Here is a 27,670-nt window from a genome sequence, read left to right as displayed (position 1 = left end):
CTTCTGTCTGTAGCATTCCTCTCTTAAGTAAGTTTTTATTGTAAACCGCCCAGAGTCACTTTGTGGTGAGATGGGTGGTGACAAATTTGAAATATAAATAAATATAAAAATAAAAAATCAGTAGCCAAGGACTTCCATATTAGCCATGGGCTGCTCGGAGGATCATTTCACAGATTTAAAAATGCAAATGATGCCAAATAGAATGGCAAGAACTTTATTCCAAGTCTAATTCCAGCTCTAGTGCTGGCATTGATTTCTTAAGGAACTGAACAGTTCTTTCCTTCTCTCGGATCCCAGGCAGATCACTCAGGAGCAAATATTCCAGGTTGCTGTTAGAAATTAAATAACAAGAGAAGGAAGATTATTGTTGGCAAAATACTTGCTGAGTGACACAGAAAACATAAGGTAGCCTATTTAACAATATTCAGTGGTGTCAACATCTAATTTTAACTACAGGATAAATGCTCTGTTCCCCACAAAATCTTACAAATAGTTATATATTTTAAACCCATGTTTATGTTTTCAAATATGCCATTATATGTCCAGCAAAAAGACTAGTATATTAACTGAATCCATTAACAAAAGCTTTCCAGCATACACAAAGGCAAACACACATCTGGCCCAATCAGAGTTCTAGAGACACATGGCTCTGTAAACATATTGTAAACAGTCCCTAATTCCAACAGTAGAGAGCATCTGCAGCTCAGGGTTGAACTGTGGGGTTCTTGGTGTTCTCTGAGCTTGGTGTTTTCCTGCAAATATTCCATTACCAGGTTAGGTACGGTCATCAGTGCATGGGTGAGTGAAGTTTGCCAGTTGTTTATATATAACAGTTTGCCCTGCTAGTCTTGGGTAGTCTCTTCTTTTATGGTTCCTAGTAATGCAGGAAAATAACCAAACTCAGAGAACACCAAGAACCTAACTATGTCTAATTTGTGTAGGCTGCTGGAGGGAACAGAGCCCATGCAACTAACATAACTGCTTTATAAAATGTAGAGTTCACCTAATTGGCTTGCATACCTGAGCTTATGCAATGCAATGATGCCTTGGTCTGTGACATTCCCACAAGAAATGAGAAACAAACGCAGCAGGCTCTTCTGCAGGCTTGGAGTCTCGCTAATCCGCTGTAAGCACTCATCCTCAATATAGATGCACTTGCACAATTTTATTTCCTCAAGATGCTTCAGACCATCTGAAATAGCAGAACGTTTCTTGCTAAGGAAAGAGCTTGTTACCAAAAGCTTATGGGAAAGACTACTGTTCTTATCCACATACTGACTGGACTCACATCATTTTAAGTCATAACGTGGTTTGCTTAGTTTTAGCTTGGTTTGTTGGATGAACCCAGCTATTAAGAGTTTAAAAACTATGGCTTATAGCTTAATGTATTGTGAAAATCCATTCCACCATAGTTTATTCAATAAATCATGATTAAACAAATAACAGCTTAGCACGTTTGTGAACCCAGCCAGTGAGCAATAGCAAAGTTTCATTAAGTACGTTAAGTAGAGCCTTTCGACTGGCATTAGATAAAATCAAACCATTCTGGTTTTAGTAAAGCAATCCAGAGAGGTCACATATAATTAATGATTGTGGTAATGATTTTGTGCCTTACATATTATAAGGAGTGGAATTGAATATGCAAAGTTCCCTTCCCTGATACTTTACTTTCACAACTGAAGCTAGGAGAAAACGGTTTAATTTCTTATAGCTAATTTTTTTAAAGTTTTTTTAGGAACTTCTGGTGAAAGTGATATTCTTCTTTAAAGGAAGGACTATAACTGAGATAGGCATACACACATTGCCAGAAAGAGGTTCCGGATCAATTTCTAGCATCTCCAGGCAGGGTATCTCCCTATATACAGTACATATACAGGCTGTTGCCAGCCAATGACATAGCTGGACCCATATTGTGACAAGACCCATAACTAACCAGGATTTTTGACATGGTATAAGTCCAGTTTCCTGGTTTGCACAGAACTCTAAATCATAATGGATAGCATCCTGCATCCTGCAATGCTCCAAACAAAACCACACAGTGCTTAGTGTTACAGGTAAGCCAGCTTCCTATGTTCCTAAACACAATCTTCCCTAACCATGCTTTACGTGTGCTGGCTGAGCATTATGAGAATTGAAATCCAACCCATTTGGAGGGCAGCAGATGGGGAAGAATGCCTATTGTCTCAAAATACGTTGAGATTAAGTCCTTTATCTTGAATGTTGATAAAATCCACTTACATGCATCTACTCTTTGGTAATCCTGTGAAAGACTGACATGAAATAGGTATCATCAAGGTAATAGAAGTGCAAATGAAATGTCTGCCATGAAGTATGAACAAAGTGAACTGCCCTTGGGGAGACTTCACCATGTACAAAAGCAGTACACCAAGTAAACTCTCGTTTCTATGATGTCCTCTGCACAATCCTTTAAAAAGGCAAGCTTCCTGTATCAGAGCAACACAAATGGAATGGGCTAGCAGGGAAACAACAAACTTTATCAAGCAATTTGTCTGGGAACAGTTACAGACTAAATTAGTTATGTTAGGCTCAGCAACATACCCAAATAATCAAATCCCTTGTTCATGATGCAGGATTCCGTGGCATCGATTGCTTGGATCTTATATTTCTCAAACGGCCCCATAGGGAGTGCATTGTAATCTTGTTGCCATCTATCATAGCCATGGTAGCGCACCAATGCGCCACACCGAAGGAGCCACTCTGAAGCTGCTCTGTCTGGACCAACAGCCTGGATCCGTTCATGGTCGACCCTGGCAAGGAGGCGGCACAATGAGTTCTTCCCACTACATGCAGTATCCTCAAATCAACATAAACAGTGGAAAGGGCCATAGATTAAACTAGTGTTTCTCAAACTTGGCAACTTTAAGAAGTGTGGATTTCAACTCCCAGAATTCCCTAGCCAGCATGCTGGTTGGAGAATTCCAGGAGTTGAAGTCCATACATCTTAAAATTGCCAAGTTTGAGAACATTGGATTAAACAGTCATTAAATATGCATCTGTATTTAACGGACAGGCCTGAAAAAATGCAAATAAAAGTTCTGGGGATATGTGACAATTATGGGGATCGTAGCAGGCAAGGAATTTATTTCTTTTTTTTCCTGCTGTAATCCTGAAGAAAATATCTCCCTTGTATAATTAAAATCTTACATCTATTAATGTTCCTTAATGCTAGAGCATTTAAATCAGATTAAATCCACTGGACCTAAATAAGACAAAGTAGATTTCTCCCAATTCTGTTGATGCAAATTATAGTGCAATTCTTCTGGAGGGATTTTTTAACTAGTTAGACCAGGACACTGAAATATTTTATTTATTGCATTTATATCCCACCACAATCATAAAAAAACTTTCAACAGGTAGCAAAACAATACATAATAAAAACTACAAAAACTTTCAACTTGAAACAGCATTTGCTGTCAATCCTCCCTAACCCTCTGGAAAAGCTCCATTTTCAGCTGCTCCTGGAAGGTCACTAAAGTTGGGGCCAATCAAACTTCCTACAGGAGGCCGTTCCAGAGGGCTGGCCCAATTAGATAAAAATGCCTCCGGGCTTCAGCCCCCCTGACCTTCCAAACATGGGGGACAACCAGCTGCTTTTCCTGGCATGACTTCAGAAATTAGCTGGGTTAGTTGATCTAGTGGTAGGGCCAGCCTTATCATTTGCTCAGCTCTGTAGCTGTGGAAGAAAAGTACTTGAAAAATAAACGTGGTGTATTATTCATTATGCAAATCACTGTGTAGGTCAGAGTGGAAAATACCCTTGGGGGAAGGAGGTCAAAGTTTTCCTATTAAATAAACTCCTCTGAGCCCAAAGAAAGTAGACAAAAATGCTGCAGAATAAATTATATGTAACTTATAAATCACTTCCACCATTAAGTGTGGGATTGATTCACACAATAACTAAGACATTTCTTGTTCTAGTTTTTGGCTTAGTTTGCTATATGAATCCAGCCCTTGTGATTTAAAAACCTTTGTTTGTGGATTAATATGTTGTGAGAACCAAATTAATTGTAGCTAATTCAATTATAAACAAACCATGATTTACACAACATATAAACCCAATCACAACATTACTAGATTAATTAGCTGTCTTGAGTGTCCTTTGGTGAAAAGGTAGTACATTAAATAAGAATAAAGAATAACATAGCCAGAACAGATATATCCTGGAAGTGCCCACAAACAGTTTCCAAATAAATACAAGTTTATCCACTCATTTAAAGTGGATTGATATATCTATACACACACCGATTAAGCAAATCTTAAACCATGATTTGCTTATAGTTTATTGAATAAACCACAACTGGATAGGTTTACACAAAAATAAGCCACCATTTATAAAAAACAGTACCTGAGTTTGTAAACACACTAGGCAACAGAAAAGCAATCACATATTGTATGAACTCAGCCTTCTTCTTGTGTACAAACTATGCTCTGATTAGAGCACAGCATCTGAGCCCCCAACTTGGCTGTGAACGTCTTGGTTTAATCTTAAACTACAACCTCAACCAAGGTCAAGATGAAATTCCTGCATTTCGGGATAAGCAATGTGGATCCTGTGGCTGCCAGTGTGCCCTCAGACACCTCTCTTCTAGCCTAAGTGTCCCTGCCCCCCACTTGGCTTGTAAAACAAAGCACCAGCCTTTGGCATTGTACTTATTTAGATGAATATCTTTGGGTTCCATTAAGCTCCCAGAGGCATCAAGAGAAATACCTAGAGGAGCTACCATAGTAGCCATTTTGTGAATGCACTCACCAAATGTGACCTAAACCAAAAAGGTTGCCTACTTCTACTGTAATCAAACAGGTGTCTGTGTGTGTGTGTGTGTGCGCATTTATATTTATATTTATTTCTACACTACCCCTCTGTGTAAACACTCAAGGTGGTTTACAGTTGTTAAAAATACCAAGAATATAATCAACACAATTAAAAACAAAAATTAAAAAAGGCTTTCATCTTGGCCCTTCCCATCTTCTAAAGAGCCTCTATATAATATCCCAATATTATCCAGAGACATTTCACCCGCAGAGTTCATACATAAACACGCACTACTAGAAGATTGCAACCTCAAGTTCAATATGCTAAGATCTGTATGCTTAGAGACAACAACCCTCTGAGATTTCAAGTCAGAAATGAGAAACTAGTTAAACATTCACTCAACCAAAAAATTCCTTGTACACAGAAAACTATGCTAGGACTCCTGTTTGAGACACCAACTCTCACTCACTGGGTAGCACTGAATATCTACCTGCAGTCTTAAGGGACAGTCACTCTATCATTTGTTTTCCCTAACCATGCTGATCAGTAGGGCTCTGCAGCTTCAAAAATGAAAAAAGGCTCCTTTATTGTATAGCAGAGAGGCATTAGCACTTTGAATCATAAAGAATGCACAGCCCCCCAACTAATTTCAATGTATGAAAACCATCAAATATTATTCAGCCTACTGCATATGAGGTAGGATTGTCAAGTAGATATGAGCTTAAATCTCACATTTTTCTGCCTGAGATACAAACAGCATCTCTTTCCCTTCCGCAAATGGAATCCACTTGAGTTGAGAGCTGGAATCATCCATCCATCCATCTCACATTTATACAGCTGCCCATCTCAAGTAGTGATGGGACAGCATCCTCCATAAAACCAAAAGGCAGGAGCCTAGCTTTAGAGAGAAAGTGTTAGGGTTTGCAACTTGCCCTGGCAAGTGCCACCTAAGGCAGCTGCCTCTCTTTACCTAACGGTCATGCCAGCCTGGAGAATCATACTTTTGTGAAAGAGCTAGGAAAATTCAAACCTCAGTTCACTCTCAGAGTACTACGATTCTCAAGGCTGGTGAGAAGGCAGTCATGATACCAAATCCATTTGCAACTAGTTTCAGCTGGCATTGTACAAGCAACTTATTGGTGTCCTTTATGGAAACAACTTTATTTTTCTTGCCTGTGCTCTTACTGATTGAACACTGCATTTAGCCAGCCCCAGAGATGCCTTGGCAGACCACCAGGGGGCAGTTTCTTTAACAATCTTGTTTGGCGAATCAGCACTTCTGTGAACATCATGTAACTTCTGAAAGAGATCACAGTAAGGACAGCTCAGTAGATTTCCATAAATCAAGCACATTATTGCTGGTGTGTTTTCTAAAGTTAAAAACAGGCTATGCATTAACAAAGTCTATCCTTAGGCTGCCAATATTAGCATGTGATTAAAAGGGACTCACTTAACCTAGCAGTAAGAAATACTGAACTCACTACAACTTAGAGTGGACATGTTCAGAAGCACTGTTCATCTTCAATCCAAAACATACTTATATGGGAAAAAGGCCCATTGAAGCTATCAACTACAACAGGGAAGCAACCATGAACAAGTTATTTCCAAAAAACCCCCAAATGTTGGCCTTTTCTGTTTTTCTCATATGATGCTAATGCAAGAGGGAACATGCTGGACAATATGATCCAAATTTTATTTCAGTCTGGGGAGCTCACGCACGAGACGTGCTCAGAAGCTGCCCAGAGTTTTCCATCACTTTGGGACTGCAATTCCCACTCATCTACCCTGTATCTCTAGACAAGGGGTGGAAGCTATTTTGGTCCAAAGGTCAAACTGGCTCAAAGTAAGTACATAGAGGAGTCTATGCATAGTAGGCAGGCCCACTCCACTGTGAACGTTACTGTCCCTGATGCATAATGACAAACCATAATGTGGGTGGATTTGCACAAAAAAGCACATTGTGGCCCAGTGCAGTGCATCAACCTGTTATCTCTGCATGAACCCTACAACGTTGCTACAAATTAGGACAGTTCTCTTCATACTGCAAGCGAGGAAAGGCACAGAGGCTGAGGGACGATGGCTGATAGAAAGCTCGGACGTATGGGGCTAGAAGGCAGTCTGAGCCAATCCCTTCCACATCTCTCCTTCACCCTGTAGCTGAGGCCTTCAGGCCTGCCCAGCAACTTAGCACGATGGAAGAGTCTCCCCAGTCCAGCTCCTAAGGGGGCTGGTTCCCCAACCGCTGCAAGGGCCCATTTCCCCCTGGGACTAGCTCCGCCATGGAGAGCGAGGAGGGCTGCTGCGAAGAGGGACGTTACCACCCCACCCTTCAGGGGGACGATAACGCAGCCGCTGGGAAGGCTGCCCCGAGCGGGTGCGCTTCTCCAAGGTCGTCCCTCCCTGCAGGGGGAAGCCCAGCGGGCCTGGCTGCCTCCCTTTCCGACGGCCCGGAATGGCGGGACAGCATGGGAAAACGCACCCCGGGCGGCAGGTCCGAGGCGGGATGGCGCGGTGCCTGTGGCGTCCCCCTCCGCCTCAGCGGGGCTCCTCCGAGTCGTAGCAAGCCCGGCCCCGCGGCGGCCTCCGACCTACCTCCTCCCGCTGGGCCTGCAGCGGGCGGAGGAAGAGGAGGAGTTGGGCTGACTGGCTCGCTTGCCCGTCCTCCCGCCCGCCAGAGCTCGCTATGGTCCCGGCGTGGCTTCGGGCCGTCGGCGGGGCCTGGCGCCCTTGCTGGGCCGGGGGTCGAGCGATGCCCTCGCGGCCTCTCAGCGCCGACAACGGCCGACAGAGGAGGTGAGGCGTCCTTTCGCGAGCCCCGCAGCGGGCCGCTCTTGGTGTCGGTCCTGGCCCCGCTCGGCCCGGCGAGCGCCGTGAGCAGCGGCCCCCCTTTTCCGGGGCAGCCTGGAGCGCCGAGCGGGGGGCTCTGCCGCGATAACTTTAGCAGCTGCCTGCTAGGTAGACATTCAACAGGGGGAGCTGTCCTTTGCGGGGGAAGTGCTTAAAGGCCCAGGGAAAGAGAAGCAGCACGAGTTGAAGTTCTGCCTTGGCCATGATTATTGTCTGAATCTGAGATGAGCCTCTTTGTTTTGGTGTCAGGAACTTACTACTGTACAGTACAGTATTACTAAAGAGAAATATAATAGTTCAGGCATTGGTGGGTTTACAGATGACACTTAAGCCATAATGAGCTTTGTCTGGTTGACATTCTGATCAAGTACAGTGGGTTGGAAGAATCCTGCTATTAGTTTTAAGCCATAGGTTTCGATTTAGCTTGTATGAACCCAGTCAATTTTGACTTATGCAGAAGACCGTGATTATTCAATATGTGGCTTAATACAATATGGGCAATCATCATCTAATAGTTGTAAGCTATTATAGTTTATACTAAATAGTTTATAATAAAAAAGTTATAATCTTGAAGATCTTTTTTTTTTTCAAATCTGGAGTATGTGCATTGCAAACAATCTTTCCAAACCTATTTTTTGACAGTACCTTTGACATTGCGGTTATTGGTGGTGGAATTGTGGGTCTGGCGTCGGCCAGGGAGCTTAGCCTGCGGCATCCGTCCCTTGTTTTTGCGGTACTCGAAAAGGAAAAGGAGTTAGGTATGATATCTGAATTTGACAGAACAGTTGACAGACTTCTGTATTATTTCTACTCATCATATGTTGAACTTCTAGGAACAGTATTCCCAGGTATTAAATACTATTCAAGTAGTCCTTGTTTACCGACTGCCTTGTTTAGCTACCATTCGCAGTTACGACAGTGACAAAAAATAACTGTGACCAATCCTGGCATTCACAACCTTCACAGGTCTGTAAAGCAAAGGAAAGCTGAAGTAAGATATTAAGCATAGTCATGGTTTCAATTAGCAACCACTTCGCTTAACAACTGAGTTGCCGGTCCCAATTGTGGTTGCTAAAAGAGGACTGTCTGTAGTTCAATTACACAATCTGTTAAAAACCTCTTTGATAGGCCAATTTTACATACTTCTCATTCGTCATAAGACAGTTTAAAATTTCTAGCGACTTACGTTGTAATTTCTTGTGGCCACTGAATGGAAAATTGATGAATTACTTCTAGGATACAGATTTGTTGCCTACATGGAGTGGTATGATTCCTATAGCTTTCTGACAAATAGAAGCTCATCATATCTATACAGTTCCCCTGTATATCATATATAAAGTCAAGATAGTTTTGTATAAGACATTCATGGCTCTCAGAAAAAAATCAGGAGCAGGCCATGAGGACAAATGTGTATTTTCTGTTTGCTTGGTGTTCTAGTTTGAGTCTCTTAAATCTTACTGCTTAACATACGTGTTTATACTATTTTGCTATCATCCATGCTATGTGGCCATTTTTAGGCTTATTTCTATTTTAGCTTGCTATCTTTTGCTGAATTAATAATGAAATTATGTAAAATAATAATTCTACAATATTTTGATTAACAAAATATTATACATTTTGGAAGATCAAATGATAGATGTAACTTTCTATTTAGCTCTTCATCAAAGTGGGCATAACAGTGGTGTTATTCACAGCGGAATCTACTATAAACCTGGATCCCTAAAAGCAAAGTTGTGTGTAGAAGGGGCTATTCTCTGCTATGAATACTGTGACCAAAAAGGAATCCCGTATAAACAATGTGGCAAGGTAGGGTAAGTGCTGAAATTTTTGCTGTTAATCTTTGTTGCTAATACAGTTAAGTTATTTAAAGTTTTGTTGGCAGTGGCTACACTGGGGTCTTCCAAATGATTCTAAAGAGAAGCAGACTCAGTCATATTACAGATTTAATACACTTGATACATGATTATTATTGTTATCATCCAATCAGGAGAAATGGGCCTCAGCATCACATGTTAGATACCCAGCAGCCTGGGATTTTTTTCTATCCTTGTACCCATATTCTGATTTTCCTCTCAATTCTATTTTTTTCATTACTGTTTCATAATCACTGAACCAACTTCCAATCATGATGTAATCTCCAGTCTTAAGAGTTACACAGAATGAAATGTTACTGTTTAATTAGTCTTTTCCATCGTTGTTATACAGTAACATCAGAAGCCAATATATATGCTTGTGTGTGTGTGTGTGTACTCACTTCTTATGAGTATGATTGCACTAACTCCATTTCTCTTGGTCCATTGCTTTATTGCTATTTTATATTTGCAGTTACAAGATATATGAGCACACATCAGCATATCTATTTATCTATCTATTTTAGAATAATTGTGCCCTTTGGAAAGACAAAATGATATGTGGGTTGATTTTGTTGGTAGGCAAGGGTGAGTAATATGACACTTCCCTGAAGCTGCAACTGTTTACAATTAGATCTCGTGGGCAGGGATTTAGGTGCTGTTTAAATGGCAAGAAGAAGGTACAGGTAATTTTACTCACAGGAAGGCGTTCAAGATTTTGCCATAAGCAGCTGGCTGGATTAGTACAAGTTTCTTGAGATGTCTGCCCCAAAATATTAGACACCTGCTGAGTCAGTGATTGCATTTAGTGGAGGCCTAATGGTGAACAAGATAAGATACAATTATTCTGTTTTCTCTAAGTGTTTGGAGTTGATGTTGAAGAAACACTAGTATAGCGCAACTCTTTTTCATGATAAGGGAGAGATCAACCTGACACTTGTATCACCCAGAGGAGCAAGTATATAATACCTGTAGCAAATTCAGCTCTTACTGACAATTACTTTGAAGAGCAAGAGACTCTGGCTTCTTCTATTGTTCTCTGATTCAAAGAAATCAGAGTCAACAGTTGTTATCAATAAAGAATATCAACAAGGAAAGATCAGCTGAAACTATATTAGATATATATTCTTGTGGCCCACTACTTTATTTAGCCTGAATAACTGATTTTTCTCCACTCCTTTTTCTTGTGGGTCTTCATTTTCGTGTTTATTTCATAAGCTTGACGCAAGGCATGTCTTTCATTTAATTCCTATGAGCCATTTTGGGAAGAAGTGATTGTCTGAAAAGTAAAAATATAGTAAATGAGCTTAGCAAATTTATAATATCCAAACACTCCCTAATTTATTATGAAATAATAATCAGCTACATCAGCTACAAATGTTAATTTTTTAAAAAGTTACAGTACTCTTTCAGTTACAGCCTGTCCTGCTGAAATACCAGAGCCTCTAGCTAAGTAAAATCATGAAGCAAAATTTATATTGCCATTTTAATTAAATTCTAATTTAAGCAAATATTCTGTTTTACACTTCACAATGTGGTTGTCTCATGTTGCTCCTCCATGGTATTTTTTTATTCTGTAGTTGCTCTAGTCTCTTATTTCCTCTGCAGCTGATTGTTGCAGTTGAACATGAAGAAATTCCAAGACTCAAGGCACTATATGAAAGGGGGATACAGAATAACGTACGGGGGCTGAAACTAATCACTTCCAAAGAAATACAGGCCAAGGAACCCTACTGTCGGGTAAGCTCCTTTCCTGCTCTACAGTATCTAATCTTTTCCATGCAAATAACCTGTTAAATGTGGGGTGGTGCTGAGCAAAGTCCGAAGTCAATATCCCCATGCAATTTAACCGTGTTAGTACATAAAATTAAAATAGATATAGAAATTTAAATACAGGTTTTCCGTGCTCCAGTTCATCCATTTCTGTGCAGGCATATGCTTTCTTTGTATATAATGCAACTTCCTCTCCTTTTCTATTGAGTCTGTTTCTTTAGAATGTTGACCCAGACGACTAGAGCTTATTCAAATAATGTGTCATTCCATCAAGTTGCAGTGACACTTGGGTCATCCTATTTGTCCTCCTTTGTTATTATTTCAACTTCTATTTATTGCTAATGCTCTGGACATTAGTATAGAAATATCTGAGATTGTAAGTGGTACCTGCTATAAGCTTCACTGTTTGTTTTTACTTTCAATTTCTAAGTCCTTCCTCATTCATCTCCCTTTGACTCCTACATTGTTGACCCCAGTCCTTGGTAATATATTTGGTTTTGGGCTTTTGCTACCCTTCTTTTGGTGTAACTTAATGTCCTTCTGATGAGATGATGTTTCCTGAACATATCCTTCCCAATATGTATGAGATGCTACCTGTCTTTTGCAAAAAGTCCTTCATGTAGATAACACGGTTCATGATTGAGGAATCCAAATTTTTATTGGTGGCATCATCTATATAACCACTTGCTGACTTCCAGGATCCTGTTTTCTCTTCGTGGAAGAACTGACAAGTACACTATTTGCATTCCCCATGCTTTCACCTTCCTGCCCAAGGCCTCATAATCACTGAAAAATCTTCGAGGTCTTTTCTGGCATTTTTGTTCATCCTCATCTGAATAGATGAAGCAGTTATTATTAGTGGGCTTGAAGAGTCTTGACGGCCTATCATATTCTGAAAATGGACACCTGGAAGACAATACACCTTCTGTGATGTCACAATCTGCATGTTCTAGCCTGAGTTCTTCTCACTGGGAAATTACACGTTACCAGAATGCACCTTTTGTTCTTCAAAGTGGTTCCTGGGTTCTTTGACCTACTGGGACCCGCGTGTTCCATGAAGCTGAGGTTGGCAAGGTGGAGGCTTTGTACTGGCTTCTAGAGCAAGTTGCTGAGCTACCAGTGGCACTTAACATCTGCTCCTTTTTTTTCTCTGGGTGACAGGTTTTCATTTGTGTTCTTTCTTGTGTTCTTTGGCATTCATATAATTTCTCTGCCCCTGTTGAGTTACTTCACCTGTCATAGTGAGAAACTTCTTACTTTCCCTCATGTCTGATGGTGTATAAACTCTTTCTTCCTTTTACTTTTACTTACAAGCTTCCACCTCCAGCCGGTATAGTTTGGGTTTTCTGTTTAAAGGACAAACATTGTACATACCTTACAGATCACCATGAAGCTTCCTTCACTGTCCACGTTGCTTGGGGTCTCCCATGCAAAACTTCTTATTTGCTCATTTATTCTGGTTACAAGTTTCCTGGTAGTGTTTCTCTGGAACAGCTTTAGCTGAGACTGAATTCTCCTCCCAGCCAGGTTTGTGGCTGATTAGGAGTCAGTAACTCACTGCAGTTGCAATCAAGCCCCGGTGTGTGCTTAACATTGACCTTATACAGAAAAGCAAGTCCACTCTCCAAAGCCTCCAGCAATCTTATCCAGTCAGTTGCCAGAAACAAGAACCTACCTTCTTTTCTTCCTTGTCTGTACCTTCTCAGACTGCAAGTGCCCAAAAGCTGCTATTTGATCAATGGTTGACTTCCAGAAACAAGTTTCAATCCATATATGGCACTATTTGGTTTTATCTCACCAAATCTCTTCACCAATTGTTGTTTTAAAAGATAGGAATGGTATCAAGAACTGTACTGGGAATGTAAGATGGCCCTGTTCTAAAGCTTTCTTGAACAGCTCATTTGTGCTAAATTTTAGTCAAGTGCCACTTTTGTGTCTTAATTTGCCCTTCTGTCATGCCTTGCATGTGACCAGCACTATCTGAGTAAGCACATAGACCTAGTAAGCATATAGGCTGCCTTGCTGAAAGTTGCATTGATTCAAATGGCCCCTTTCTGTCTTCTTTGTTCTTTCAATATGAACCCTGTGAACAGAAGTGTTGTTCCTGCGTCCACCTTTTCAGGGGTTGATGGCTCTGGATTCCCCATACACCGGCATTGTGAACTACAGACAGGTGGCCCTGGCCTATGCTGAAGATTTTCAGGCAGCTGGAGGTACTGTGTTGACAGAGTTTGAGGTGGAAGAGATGGAAATGACAAAGGAAAGTGCTGACGGAAGTAAAGAAGGTAATCTACAGTAAATCATTTATTTCTGACACCTCTGTAATTTTACCCTTCTCCAGTGTTCTCTGGAATTTTCCCCTCAGGATTCACTGTGACATGCAGACCTTGAACTCACATGCATTAAGCTGGGGTTGCCAAGAGTGTGCCCCACCAGCATTCCCTTTGCAGCCCCCAAGACACAAGCCCCTGGCTTAAGGCACCTATTTCACCTCCCAAAACTCCAGAAACTTCAAAACGTAGATGTTGATGTCTTTTCTACTTTTAGAATGCATCCCTTGATGTGCCATGCAAAATCCAGAGTGGCCTTTAATTAGACAGAAAATTAAGCTACCATGAAGTTTATTTGATTTGGGCTTAGTGTGTATGAAGCAGCCCAATAATAACATATGCAAAAAACCAAGATTAAAAAAATCCTGGCTTAGCACAGTCCATGAACTCAAACTGCATTTTCTATGTATTTGAAGATCTTGCAGGTTGAAATTGCCTTCAACACTTAGGTTGATTTGAATAAGTGGTATGGTTCAGATGATTATATTTTTATAGGATGCATTTCCAGGAACTATTTCAAAAACTATTGTAAATTTTGTAGATGCTGAACTTCACTTTAGAACTCATTCACATCCTAAAGGCAGAAGGATTGTAGCTGGCAAACAGGACAATTAAACAACTTTCTTCCTTGCAATTTAATAAAGAATAACAACTATATATTTTTAAAATCCATTAAAATTGGACTGCTACTTGGTTTGAAATCAATACTTTAAAACTTTTTACTGAAATACAATACTTGATTCAGCAAGAAAAAGTTGCTTTATGTTTCATCACCTCCAGAATCCATAAGAAAATACTTTCTGACCATTTTCAGCAAAGGATACCTAGTAATATATGTATTATTTAAGTAAGTAGAAAGGCAGGAAGGGAGACAAAATAAGGGAAGAGCAAAATGCAGTTCAAAAGGTATTGTTGCGAAGCAAACCACACGGATGTGTCCATCTGGAATCAAGTTTGATTCAAAGGAGACTTAATATTTTATATAATGTTGCTTGACTCCCTGTTTTGGATGATTAGAGTTCTGTAACTCAGATCTTTAATTTCAGCCTGTGGCATACTGCTTAAAATGGTTAAACTATACTTCAAAGTTCATACGTAGCCTTTATGAGGAGGACTGAATGGGGCTCAAACTAAACAAAGGCTGAGAAAAGAAACCCAGGTTTTTAATGGACATAAATCACACTTAAGGATATACATTACAAAGAATATTACAAGAAGAACAGGGTTTTCTCCATATGCCTGCAGCTTAATCAAGATACTTCTAAAAGAAGAAAAAGAAAATGGCTCCAGATGAGCCCACTTTTACTTTAGAAACTATCATTTTGGTTTTAGTGTTGTACAAGGGAGAAAACAATTGCTTTATAATCCATTTAAATTCTTTTCATCTTATTATTTATAGGGATGAAATATCCAATTGTTGTTAGAAATTCAAAGGTAAGATACAGCCTTTCAACTGTATTTTTTAAGTATATATATTTGACCTTCTGATATTTTTCACTTGTTAAGCATAAAAAAGATTTTACCTTAATTGCTGCTTTAGTAAGTTTGTACTTTAGTTACTGTTATATTACACTCAACTTAGAGTGCTGTTTTACATAATAATTTAGTTCACAGGTTTCTTTAGTGATAAAATGGGAAGATTATTAAGCTAAAAATGATATATACAGAGTAATATATATACAGAGTTTATTATTAATAATTTAATAATAAAGCTCCATCAGTATCTGTTTTTAGAACAGCAATATATCCCAAAGTCTTTAAACATATCTCTGATATCAGAGGTGGAGGTTGTTCTCTACAGTATTACTCTATTTATGTCATTTTTCAGCCTTCTGTGCTTTCACCTTAATACATCTTCCCAGGGCATCACTAAAGAAACCTGTGAACTGAATTAATACACAAAACAGCACTCTAACTTGAGTGAAAAGAAGAGTGTAAGCCCCAGGTTACTTCAAGGACAAATATATGCTAACAATTAGTTGATGGGGTTTTTCCTCAACTCTCTATATAGAAAAGCAAATATAATTTTTTAATGGCTGAAAATATATAATCATAATATTACAAAGCATTACAGAGACACAGTTCCAGTCATTTTTATGAAAATCTGAAGTTCTAGCTGTGCCTATTCCCTAGTTGCTTAAAGCTTCTCAGTCCCTGATAAGCTCTGAGTTGAAATCCAGGTAACTCCGTGATGTGGAGTTGTTGGACTTCTGGCCTTTTCAATTTGCTAAGGTATCACTTGGTTGTCCAGACTAGCTTTCTACAGAGGTTCCTCTCTTCCTGAAAGACCTGCCTTTGACTTGAGCTGCTACTTCGGGGTAAGAAATCATCTCCTTCTGTCCTGGTCTCAGGTCAGGTCAGACATGAGGAACGGCATTGGAGGAAATGGAACACAGAGGAGTAAGCTTTGGGAGCTGTTTGCTTTTGAGATTGTGTTAGGCGTGCTATATTTGAGCTAACTGTATGCTGCTTTTGTCACAGGGGAAGGAAGTCCGATGCCGACATCTTGTGTCCTGCGCAGGGCTTTACTCGGATCGACTCTCTCAGATCAGTGGTTGTCACCCAGAGCCCCGCATTGTGCCTTTCCGGGGTGATTATTTGGTGCTGAAACCAGAGAAGTGCTATTTAGTTAGAGGAAATATTTATCCGGTATAACATTTATCAGTACTTCCACTGGTTGGGCAGAAGGGGGTGAAGCCTTGGGTTTTTAGGCACTATTGGTATTGCAAACAGTTCGTCAAACTTTAGTTGCTTGGAAAGTGTCTCAACCCCATTTCCAGATCACTGCCACCTCTCTCCCTTTACTCTGCTTTTACTTAAAGGCTTGCATCTTTAAGCTATTTTTTTTTTCTGTTATAAATGTGTCAGTGAATTGAAATGTGCCATTTAGGCCATTGATTCTGACACTGTTTCATGCAGGAATCCAAATTAAAGCATCCCTGACAGGTGGCCATCTCGCTTCTGCTTGAACATATCCAATGAAAAAGAGCCACTGTCTCTCTGGGTAATTGGCTCCACTGTTCTCCATATCACTACACTGGACCTTCAGTTAAATGGGAACTGTTACTTTAATCTACTACTATTTACAGTCAAACAGATTTACTTTCTTGTAATTTAAATCTTCTATCCATATTTTATACTCTGGGATGAAAGGCAGATTTTGGTTTCTTTGCAACTTATTTTCAGTGATTGAAGGATCCTATTATATTCCATTAATTCTCAAGGCTAAACATACATAGTTCCCTCTATTTTTTTCCATAGGATTTACATACATTCTCATGTATGTTCCAGTTTGTCTGAATCCTTCTTAAAGTATGTTGTCAGAACTGGACACAATATTCAAGAGAGGGTATAACTAACATAGAATATAGTGGAGTTATTACTAACTGTGATCTAGAAGCTGTATTCCTGCAAATGCAGCCTAAAACTTCATTTGCCCTTTCTGTAGCTTTGTTACACTGTTGATTTATATTCAGTTTGTAATTACTTAGCAATCATCTCAGTTTCTGCAGATTTTATAAGTATTCCTTTAAGCACGTCAAATTGAAGAATACTGGACTTAAGGCCAGACCTTGTCTTATGCTAAACTTCCAGTTAGCTGGGGAACTATTAATGAGCATGCTTGGACAACTATTTTCAAGCCGATACAATATGTCATGCTCTCCAGCCCACGTTTAACTATCTTGCTAATCAGAGTATCATAGGGTAACTTTGTCAAAGCTTTGCTGAAATCAAGAAATGTTACATTCTCACAATCTTCTAAGAAGGTTAATCTAATCAGAAAATGAAGTAAGTCTAAATGGCTAGAGTAGATTTATTTGCTTAGAATCTTCCCAGGTAACATTGTCAGTCTGACAATATGTACAGTGGGGCAAAAAAGTATTTAGTCAGCCACCAATTGTTCAAGTTCTCCCACTTAAAAAGATGAGAGAGGCCTGTAATTTTCATCATAGGTATACCTCAACTATGAGAGACAAAATGGGGGAAAAAATCCAGAAAATCACATTGTCTGATTTTTAAAGAATTTATTTGCAAATCATGGTGGAAAATAAGTATTTGGTCAATATCAAAAGTTCATCTCAATACTTTGTTATATATCCTTTGTTGGCAATGACGGAGGTCAAACGTTTTCTGTAAGTCTTCACAAGGTTTTCACACACTGTTGCTGGTATTTTGGCCCATTCCTCCATGCAGATCTCCTCTAGAGCAGTGATGTTTTGGGGCTGTCGCTGGGCAACACGGACTTTCAACTCCCTCCAAAGGTTTTCCGTGGGGTTGAGATCTGGAGACTGGCTAGGCCACTCAAGGACCTTGAAATGCTTCTTACGAAGCCACTCCTTCGTTGCCCGGGCGGTGTGTTTGGGATCACTGTCATGCTGAAAGACCCAGCCACATTTCATCTTCAATGTCCTTGCTGATGGAAGGAGGTGTTCACTCAAAATCTCAGGATACATGGCCCCATTCATTCTTCCCTTTACACAGATCAGTCGTCCTGGTCCCTTTGCAGAAAAACAGCCCCAAAGCATGATGTTTCCACCCCCATGCTTCACAGTAGGTATGGTGTTCTTTGGATGCAACTCAGCGTTCTCTCTCCTCCAAACACGATGAGTTGAGTTTAGACCAAAACGTTCTACTTTGGTTTCATCTGACCATATGACAGTCTCCCAATCCTCTTCTGGATCATCCAAATGCTCTCTAGCAAACTTCAGACGGGCCCGGACATGTACTGGCTTAAGCAGGGGGACACGTCTGGCACTGCAGGATTTGAGTACCTGGCGGCATAGTGTGTTACTGATGGTAGCCTTTGTTACTGTGGTCCCAGCTCTCTGCAGGTCATTCACTAGGTCCCCCCATGTGGTTCTGGGATTTTTGCTCACCATTCTTGTGATCATTTTGACCCCACAGGGTGAGATCTTGCGTGGAGCCCCAGATCAAGGGAGATTATCAGTGGTCTTATATGTCTTCCATTTTCTAATTATTGCTCCCACAGTTGATTTCTTCACACCAAGCTGCTTGCCTATTGCAGATTCAGTCTTCCCAGCCTGGTGCAGGTCTACAATTTTGTTTCTGGTGTCCTTCAACAGCTCTTTGGTCTTGGCCATAGTGGAGTTTGGAGTGTGACTGTTTGAGGTTGTCGACAGGTGTCTTTTATACTGATAACAAGGTCAAACAGGTGCCATTACTACAGGTAACAAGTGGAGGACAGAGGAGCCTCTTAAAGAAGTAGTTACAGGTCTGTGAGAGCCAGACATCTTGCTTGTTTGTAGGTGACCAAATACTTATTTTCCACCATGATTTGCAAATAAATTCTTTAAAAATCAGACAATGTGATTTTCTGGATTTTTCCCCCCATTTTGTCTCTCATAGTTGAGGTATACCTATGATGAAAATTACAGGCCTCTCTCATCTTTTTAAGTGGGAGAACTTGCACAATTGGTGGCTGACTAAATACTTTTTTGCCCCACTGTACCTCTGTACATCAACTCTGTCTAAGCAAGGGGATGTTTCTGGCCATATGCAAACAAATTAACTAATTATAGATATACCTCTTTTACCCACTGGTGGTGGAGGAATTACATTACAAAAGTCCATACTCAGCATTTTATGGTGGTGTTTCTTCATGTGCCAAGTCTGAAATAAGTTGCATTTATGAGAACTACATAACGATATGTATTGGGACAGTGAAAAAATGGAATTTGATTTGATTTAATCTTAACTTAGGCAGTAAATCAATTGTATATTTTAGAAAAATGTTCTTCAACTACAGTGGAGTTTGTACATACATACTACAGTGGAATAGTTTGTACATGTGTGACATAGACATTCAGTACTTTGCTACTTTAAATGAATTTTGATTTAGGACTTGTTCCATGTGTTTTGCTGTGATAGGTACCTGATCCCCGTTTCCCCTTTCTGGGCATTCATTTTACCCCACGGATGGATGGCAGTGTCTGGCTTGGGCCTAATGCAGTCCTTGCATTTAAACGAGAGGGCTACAAATTTTATGACTTCAGCATCCAAGATTTTATGGATGCAACTGCTTACAGGTAATCTTTTCCATTTAGTATGCCCTCCCTCATTTTTCTGTTACTTGAATATTAATTGTGAGCATTGCAAGAAGCCTTATGCTGCTTGCTATGGGAAATGTGGGAGAGGACAGATGGTGTGGTTCATTTAAGATTGTAACTAGTATTGTCTTTAGGAATGTTGGGAGAAAAAGCAAATGCAAATGTTGACAGTATAAAATCTGATAGTACAGTAGAACCATTTGCATCATCTAAAGAAACTTAAAAGTGGCAGGTGGAAAACAGAAAAATAGACAAGATTGCTTATATTTAACAAAAATATAGATGTTTTACTGTTAAATTAAAAATGAATAAATCATATTTTTTAATTGAACGCTATCAAAGCAGTTAGAAAAGCAACCAATTTTACAGCATCTCAAGAATGTAAAAATGTATTGTGGCATGAAGTTTTGAAACAAGTCCACTATCAAATATGTAAAATGGAAAGAAGCAGAATAAATAAAAAGGCCTAAATCAAGATAACAAATATTAATCCCAGTGTAGTATTTCTTAGCTACAGTGCTAGAATGACTTTGTTACTATTAGTTTAATTCCTTCAGTGTAATTAGGATGTAATTATTAGTTTGTACTTTTAGTTGGTTTGTATCTGTTATCTATGAATATTTATTTATATGTTTACTTATTTACAACATTTCTGTATTGATATCTTCCAAAGGCTCCTGATGCTTTACAGAATTATGGATGATGAGAGAATTTAGCCTTCTTAGCCAGCCAGATCGCAATAAATTGTTTTCCTTTTCCCCCCAGTGGCTTATGGAAACTAGTGCTGAAAAATTTTTCATATGGGATGGGAGAAATGTACAGAGCATGTTTTCTAAATGCCCAGTTAAAGCAGCTGCAAAAAATCATCCCTGAAGTTACTATCAATGATATTCAGAGGTAAAACAAATATAAAATTGCTGAGATGACAAGAGTGTTTTTTTCCCATCTTGATTGAGTCACTTGAAGAATTTTAGAGGAGAGAGTATGTTAATATCCCTGAAGGAGATGCTCCATGATAAAGAGGTTACATCAGAAAGATGCATTTGATGAAAACTGTAGTCCAGCATTGCTGCCTCTCCACTTCCCTGCTACTTCCATGAGATTCAAAAACATGATGTGATGTCATTTCCCCTCTGCTTCTTAGTCAAATACAGGTAGTCCTCAAGTTAACAACCATTCGTTCAGTGACTGTTCGAAGTTACGGTGGCACTGAATGAATGGTTCTTAGCCTGGTCCCCAAAGTTACGGCTGTTGCAGTGCCCCCGCGGTCACATGATCAGAATTTGGGCACTTGGCCGCCCGCCTGCACTTATGACCACAGGGGCACTTCAACTCCCCCCACCTGCCTACCTCCCCCTTTGGCCCCCTGCACTCCACAGCCCCTGCCGCCCTGCACTCCACTGCCCCCAGCTGACCTTCGCCATCTTGCTCCTGCTGCTGACCAAACATGCATGGCCCTTTGCAAGGCTTTCTTCCTGAGGTTGCATGCAGCAATTTCCTTACAAGACCTGGGGAAGAAAGTACTGAGGCTCAGGGCTGGGAGGGACCAAGCTCGGAATGGCTTGGATTGGGATGGGTCCTCAGCTAACAACCGGTGGAATTCAGTTAATGACGGCAACAGGGAGTGCCGGGATTGCCATCGCTAAGTGATGCAGTCGCGTGACATCTCACTTTACAACCACATTGCTTAGCAATGGAAATTCCTGTCCCAATTGCCATCGTAACTTGAGGACTACCTGTACTGCACATTGTTTTAATGTGTTTTTATATACCATGGTTCTACACAGACTAGACTACTTAGATGCAGTATATGAATAAAAAAAATAGCATTTTATTTTTATACCATAGATCCTTCACAGAGATCTACAGTGGTACTTAAAAGTTTGTGAACTCTTGAATTTTCAATATTCTGCATAAATATGACCTAAAATGTGACCTGCGCTCCACATATGTCCTAAATTAAATGAAAAGAACCCAGTTAAACAAATGAGTCAAAAACATTATACTTGTTCATTTATTTATTGAGGAAAATAACCCAAAGCTATGTATTTGTGTGTGGAGAAAGTATGAAACCTTTGCTTTCAGTAACTGGTGTGCCCCCCTTGGGCAGCAATAACTGCAGCTAAACATTTCTGATAACTGTTGATCAGTCCTGCCCATCAGCTTGGAGGAATTGTAGCCCATTCCTCCTCACAGAACAGCTTCAGCTCAGGGATGTTGGTGGGCTTCCTCACATGAATGTCCTGTTTCGTGTCCTTCCACAACATTTCTATAAGATTAAAGTCAGGACTTTGACTTGGCCATTCCAAAACATTAACTTGCTTCTGCTTTAATCATTCTTTGGTCATACGACTTGTGTATTTTGAGTCATTGTCCTGCTGCATGACCCACTTTCTCTTGAGCTTTAATTCACAGACAGATACTCTGATGTTTTCCTGTAGAATTTGCTGGTACAATTCAGAATTCCTAGTTCCATCAGTGATGGCAAGCCATCCTGGTCCAGAGGCAGTAAAGCAGGGCCATATCATGATACTGCCATCACCATGTTTCACAGATGGGATAAGGTTCTTATACTGAAATGCAGTGTTTGCCTTTCTCCAAAACTAACACTTTTCATTCAAGCCAAAACGTTCTATTTTGGTCTCATCCATCCACAGAACATCCTTCCAATTGTCTCCTGGTTTATCTATGTGGTCTTTTGCAAACTAGACAGGCAGCAATGTTCTTTTTGGAGAGTAGTGGCTTTCTCTCTTGCAACTCTGCCAGGCATACCATTGTTGTTCATGTTCTCCTGATGGAGGCCTCATGAACACCGACATTCGCCAGTGCAAGGGATGCTTTTAGTTCCTTAGATGTTACCCTGGAGACCTCCCAAAGTATTACACACCTTGTTCTTGATGTGATCTTGGTTGACTACTCGTGGGGAGGGTAACAATTGAGTTGAATAATTTATACACGAATTGCCTGGCAGTGGACTGGTGGAATCAAACTCTTTGGAAATAGTTTTGTAACCATTTCCAGCCTGGTGAGCATCAGCAAATGTTTTTCAGAGGTCCTCAGAAATCTCCTTTGGTTGAGCCATGACACACTTCCACATACCTGTGTTGTGAAGATCAGACTTTGATAGTGAATTCCCAAAATTCTGTTGTTTAAATAAGACAGGGCCACCCACACTCACACCTGATTATCATCCCATTGATTGAAACATCTGACTTTAATTTCCTCTTCAAATAAACTCAACTGGGTGTTGGACTAGAAGACCTCCAAGGTCCCTTCCAACTCTATGATTCTATGTTTCTATGATAATCCTAGAGGTTCACATACTTTTGCCACACACAAATATGTAGCTTTGGATCATTTTCCTCAATGAATAGATGAACAAGTATAATGTTTTGACTCATTTGTTTAACTGGGTTATCTTTATCTAGTTTTAGGATTTGTGCAGAGATGACATGTTTTATGTCATATTTATGCAGAAATATTGAAAATTCAAAAGAATTTTTAAGCACCATTGTAATTCTGAATTCTTTGTGACCTAATCAGATTATTTCTTGTTTCCATCAAGAAACAAAAAAGAGGAAGAAAAGCAGCATTTATTTTAACAGGACTACCTTGCAGTTAATTTTTCAGGGTTGGTGTTAAAACATTCCTTTGCAGTATTACTACTGACATGTTTAATAGTTTTTTCCCTTTTTTCAAGGAATCTTAAGAATCATTCTTTAAGCTTACCTTTGTACAGGTTGCTAAATTCTGAGCAGGTCACCAGGAAAAACCCATAACAGTGTAATTATGGTGTAAATATCTACATAAAATATTTAGAATAAATCAAATGAAAATTGTTTTCTGTATGTATTTATGTTATGGAATATTTTATTTATTTTTGTTTGATTTCACCCAATTCTGTGAATAAGGGAATTGGGTAGACCTGATTGAGGATATTTATTATAACAATTGTTGAGCTTGTCAGCGCTTGTAAAGTTACATTTTAGCTTAATTTAATCTATGCCAAAGTGGAGGGAGAGATATTTCAATATGCTTCCATATGCTAGGGCCAATTTTTAAATTATGCATCTAAATTGCAAACTAGATTTTATACCATCCCAAAGCAATAAAACATATTGCTATTTGTCAATAAATCCTGAATTTGGCTTCTTATTTCCATTTTGAGTTTGTTTGTAACATATATAATTTAAACTACTAAGTGTATATCTTGAAGCAGGGGTGTACAGTCTGTACCCCTTTCCAAATCCATTGAGTGCAACTGCCAGAACCTTTCCAAAAGGTGCTGCTAAACTGTAATTTTTAATGTGATAAAGGGAAGCTATTAAAGGGGGATAAGTATTAGGACTGAAGTTTATTTCAAAGATCCAGTTGAAAGCAATATGATTGAATTTCTAGATCAAGTCAATGCATAAAATCAAATAAATTGTTTTGATTCAAAGATTCTGCACGCATGTATATTTTTAATTGAATTGATCCTTTGAACTGAATCTTTGAATTAACTTGGTTTATTAATAATAACAACTTATTAAACTTGTGTGTTTAATAAATTTTGTATAGTCAAATGGGTGATTTGCAAACCCACAGTCATTATATTTATGTCTTTAATATAATGTAAAGTTATCAAATCAGTTTTTGTCCTGGCCTCATTTTCTGTTTTTATCTGACACCATCCATTTTTTTGGAGTACAGCCCTTGGTTTACAACTCAGATCCCAAATGCAAACCCTCAGCCCTTATGCAATTGAATTTAAAGAAACAAATATTGTGAGGGCTTCTCTTAATAAGCCTCTCAATTGTTAGCTAAAATCAAGTGTGTATAATTAACCATGATAGTGCAGTAATTGTCTTAATTCCTCGTATTAAGTCTCTTTGGTGAGGGGGGAGTTATAAATTTAAATAAATAAATATTGAATTTTCAATGTCTTTCTTTTGCAGAGGGCCTGCTGGAGTCAGAGCTCAAGCCTTGGACAATGATGGGAACTTGATTGATGATTTTGTGTTTGATAGTGGTACTGGAGACATTGCTGCCCGAATACTCCATGTCAGGAATGCTCCTTCGCCTGCTGCTACTTCCTCCCTTGCCATTGCAAAAATGATAGCCAATGAGGTGGAGCAGAGATTTGAATTGTGACTGGGACAGTGGAGATTTGAGCCTCTTTGCTCCTCTGTAGTTAGCTACTGTGACTGACAGTCAAAGAAAAGGGCTATTTCTTGTTTGGAAACAGGTGGTTAGAAAAAGGAGTCACCTATTAGTTTGCCATACAAAAGCACCAAACTTCACCATGATCTGTATCACAGCACTGAAACTGTGTAAAAAGAAACACAGGAAGGCTACACGGATCCATTGAATATCGTATTAATTTGTTAAGGGGAAATGGTGTGTATATGTAAGACAGCAATTAACAAACCAGAATCTTCCTCCTCTTCCTTAAAAGATTTGCTTCTGTGAACAAAGTTCTGTTTCCAAATGGAGAAATAAGGAGGAAACCAGGCCAACAGAGCCATTTCTGTTTAGGTTTCTGTTTCTTACTTACACAAAAATTCAATGATGCATGGGCTAGCATCATTTTAAAACACGTGAGCAAGCATGAGATGTGATCGAATGACTTTTCTTAGAGTCATCTGAAGAAAATGGAGCCAATAGACACCAGCTGTCCATGGATCAATGCATCCTAAGCAGTTTGTTCCCTTATGTTCACGTCGGGTCATTCCTTAGGCTGTACCAATTGTCAGACTACGTGAGTGGTACCCTCTCTAGCAGAAGTTACATTGTGAAATTCCAGAAAAAGATACCAGTTTGTCAAGTGTCTTTGGTCTCCAGTTTTCATTTTTAGCAAAGGCTGACAAGAATAAAAGCTGCTTCCAGCCAGAAGCAAAGTACTGCATTATCCTTGCCAAACTCATTGAAAAAAAGGGCAGAACTCTAATAGCATGTTCCAAACACTGGAATAAAACACGGCTTTTGTCCTTCCATGTAAATATTCCCATGGTTTGTCTGTAGTTTTTTTGTTTTGCTTTGTCTTTGCTGGAAATTAGACCATTCTCCAAATTGCTAGCAAATGAATCACAGGTCATTTCCTGATTTCATGTGCATACAATCTTCCTTTTTTAGAAGGCCCAGGCATGTAATAATCATATGTGATTAAATTTAGAACATGTTTTTCAAATAAGAGTTAATGGGAAATAAGGGGTTAAAAGCAGCATTGATCAGAAGCATAATTAGAAGTCATATAGAGTTTTATATATTAGTCAATAATAAAATATAAAAAGCAATGCCTAAATATGGGGGCGATGAACAGAAATTTTAAATGATTTTCTTTTTAACTGAGGTGTAGTGTATATTATTTATCTGCAAATAGGCTGTATGAATCATTGGAGGTTCCTAATGTTTCTTTTTTTCTGAAACAGTGAAATCTCCATATCTGATTGGATAATGAACATGAGACTTGTCTTGATTTCCCTTTTCTACCCACACCCATCCCAATTATCAAGAGGCTGTACATTATTAAGCAAGAAAGTTAAAAGTTAAAATAGAGGAAAGCAAAGTGCTACATGGAACTAGACAGGAGATTCTAAAAAACATTTTCACATAGTAGAATTTTTTACCAATAGTTTTTGGCAGCAGAATCAGAAGGAACCACATGGTACCACTCCTTGTTAATACCAAAATCACTTAGTATTGTGGATTTCTTATTGGAAGGCCATGGCCTGTTCTTGGTCCCACCAGACTGCAAAACAAAGAAAAATTGTTCTAAGTTTCAAAATCACATTTGATGGAATGTAAAGAAAAATTTCTCAATAATAAGAGCAGTTCAGTAGTGGAATTCCTAGTGAGGTAGTGGGTTTCTATTCTGGCAGGAACTGAGGAATCATCTGTTGGGATACTTTAATTAGGATTTCCGCACTGAGCAGCAAGTTGGACTTCTTGATTTGGATCTGGTAATGCGCTCTACGTGGGGCTGCCCATAAAGAGTATCTGGAAGCTTCAGTTGGTGCAAAATGTGGTGGCCCGCATGGTTTTGTGCAAGTCTAGATTTGGACATGTGTCAGCTCTTTTGCGGGAACTACATTGGTTGCCAATTTGCTTCCTGGTCCAATTCAAGGTGCTGGTTATCACTTTTAAAGCCCTACATGGCTTGGGGCCAGGTTATTTGAAGGACCACCTCTTCCCAGTTATATCTACCCTGCCTACCAGATCAGGGAGGCAGGGTATGTTGAGAGTCCCCCACATTAAGGAGGTTCATCTGGCAGGACCAAGAAAAAGGACCTCCTCCATGATGGCTCCCTCCCTACTGAACATCATACCCCCAGAGATAAGACTGGCCCCCATCTTGATACTCTCCCAAAGGGCCCTGAAGACATGGTTTTGCCAGCAGGCTTGGGGATCCTAACTTGATATGGAGCTCATCATATGGCTAGTGTAAATATGTTGTCACCAGGCAGGTGGGGGGGTATAGTGAGTTTTCTATTTGGGTCTGATTTTGTAAGCCGCCCAAAGTCACCATGTGTGAGTTGGGTGACTATATACATTTGTTAAATAAATAAATACATAAATAAGGGTTCTCATGAAGAGAAAACTGTACTTTGCTTATTTGGCAAAAAGTTACTAAGTTTTCTTGGTAGGCAGCAACTAATGTTCACTATTGCAGTAAAAGTTACATACAAATAATTGGTTTTGGGTTGCTGCTTTAAAAGAATTAAAATATGTTGTCAGATGACATTTCCACAAAACATTTAATTTTTTCAAAAAACCCACGATATATTCCTGGATGTATAAAAAAATTAAGTCATGAACACTTTTGGTCGAAGGTATTTTCTAAAAAGAAGTAAACTCTAACCATGGTTCCTGGAAATTTGGACCAAGTTGACAACAATGTTTGATACTATAATAAGCCTTGTATAGGACTCTCAACCCATAAAGACCCACCACTGAACAGAAAAATCTACATGTACAGTACGGCATTGCCATATTTTCTGGATTGCATATAGTAGATCTAATAGTTCAATAAAATTATAATTACCACTT

At 39.4% G+C, this 27,670-nt stretch overlaps 2 protein-coding genes across 7 annotated transcripts; one reads left to right on the top strand and one right to left on the bottom strand.

The window, feature by feature from the left end:
- Positions 1–198: 198 nt before the first annotated feature.
- Positions 199–7,501, bottom strand: DMAC2L (distal membrane arm assembly component 2 like). Of its 2 annotated transcripts, none has more exons than XM_088149641.1 (5): positions 7,367–7,501; positions 5,960–6,073; positions 2,560–2,768; positions 1,021–1,192; positions 199–329 (listed from the first exon to the last, which is right to left on the bottom strand). In XM_088149641.1, exons 2-5 carry the CDS (start codon positions 6,064–6,066, stop codon positions 215–217), a joined length of 603 nt encoding a protein of 200 aa, XP_088005767.1. In that variant the 5' UTR covers positions 6,067–6,073; positions 7,367–7,501; the 3' UTR covers positions 199–214. The 2 variants fall into 2 exon arrangements, with proteins under 2 accessions (XP_088005767.1, XP_088005766.1); XM_088149640.1 differs by having other exon boundaries at positions 7,254–7,404.
- L2HGDH (L-2-hydroxyglutarate dehydrogenase) lies at positions 7,434–27,670 on the top strand. 5 transcript variants are annotated; one of them, XM_088149635.1, is made up of 10 exons: positions 7,434–7,567; positions 8,264–8,379; positions 9,276–9,427; positions 11,080–11,211; positions 13,367–13,529; positions 14,974–15,008; positions 16,056–16,223; positions 19,464–19,621; positions 20,408–20,539; positions 24,580–27,670. In XM_088149635.1, exons 1-10 carry the CDS (start codon positions 7,458–7,460, stop codon positions 24,773–24,775), a joined length of 1,362 nt encoding a protein of 453 aa, XP_088005761.1. In that variant the 5' UTR covers positions 7,434–7,457; the 3' UTR covers positions 24,776–27,670. The 5 variants fall into 5 exon arrangements, with proteins under 5 accessions (XP_088005761.1, XP_088005760.1, XP_088005762.1 ...); XM_088149634.1 differs by having other exon boundaries at positions 8,264–8,469; XM_088149636.1 differs by lacking the exon at positions 7,434–7,567 and adding an exon at positions 7,590–7,729 and having other exon boundaries at positions 8,264–8,469.

The sequence above is a fragment of the Python bivittatus genome, unplaced genomic scaffold, assembly GCF_059951505.1.
Source record: "Python bivittatus isolate LINGU-HERP-01145 unplaced genomic scaffold, Pbiv_v1 ctg000580_np1212, whole genome shotgun sequence".
Taxonomy (NCBI): domain Eukaryota; kingdom Metazoa; phylum Chordata; class Lepidosauria; order Squamata; family Pythonidae; genus Python; species Python bivittatus.
The sequence above is the reverse complement of the archived record's forward strand: the minus strand, read 5'-3'. Positions and strand labels throughout refer to the sequence as shown.

Coding starts and splice junctions, on each gene's coding strand:
- DMAC2L (XM_088149641.1), bottom strand. CDS start 6,066: ATGATGTTCACAGAAGTGCTGATTCGCCAAACAAGATTGTTAAAGAAA. Junction 2,769..5,959: donor CTAAATGCAGTGTTCAATCA/GTAAGAGCACAG, acceptor CCTCCTTGCCAG/GGTCGACCATGAACGGATCC. Junction 1,193..2,559: donor CAAGGGATTTGATTATTTGG/GTATGTTGCTGA, acceptor CTGCTATTTCAG/ATGGTCTGAAGCATCTTGAG.
- L2HGDH (XM_088149634.1), top strand. CDS start 7,458: ATGGTCCCGGCGTGGCTTCGGGCCGTCGGCGGGGCCTGGCGCCCTTGC. Junction 13,530..14,973: donor TGCTGACGGAAGTAAAGAAG/GTAATCTACAGT, acceptor TATTATTTATAG/GGATGAAATATCCAATTGTT. Junction 19,622..20,407: donor ATGGATGCAACTGCTTACAG/GTAATCTTTTCC, acceptor TTTTCCCCCCAG/TGGCTTATGGAAACTAGTGC.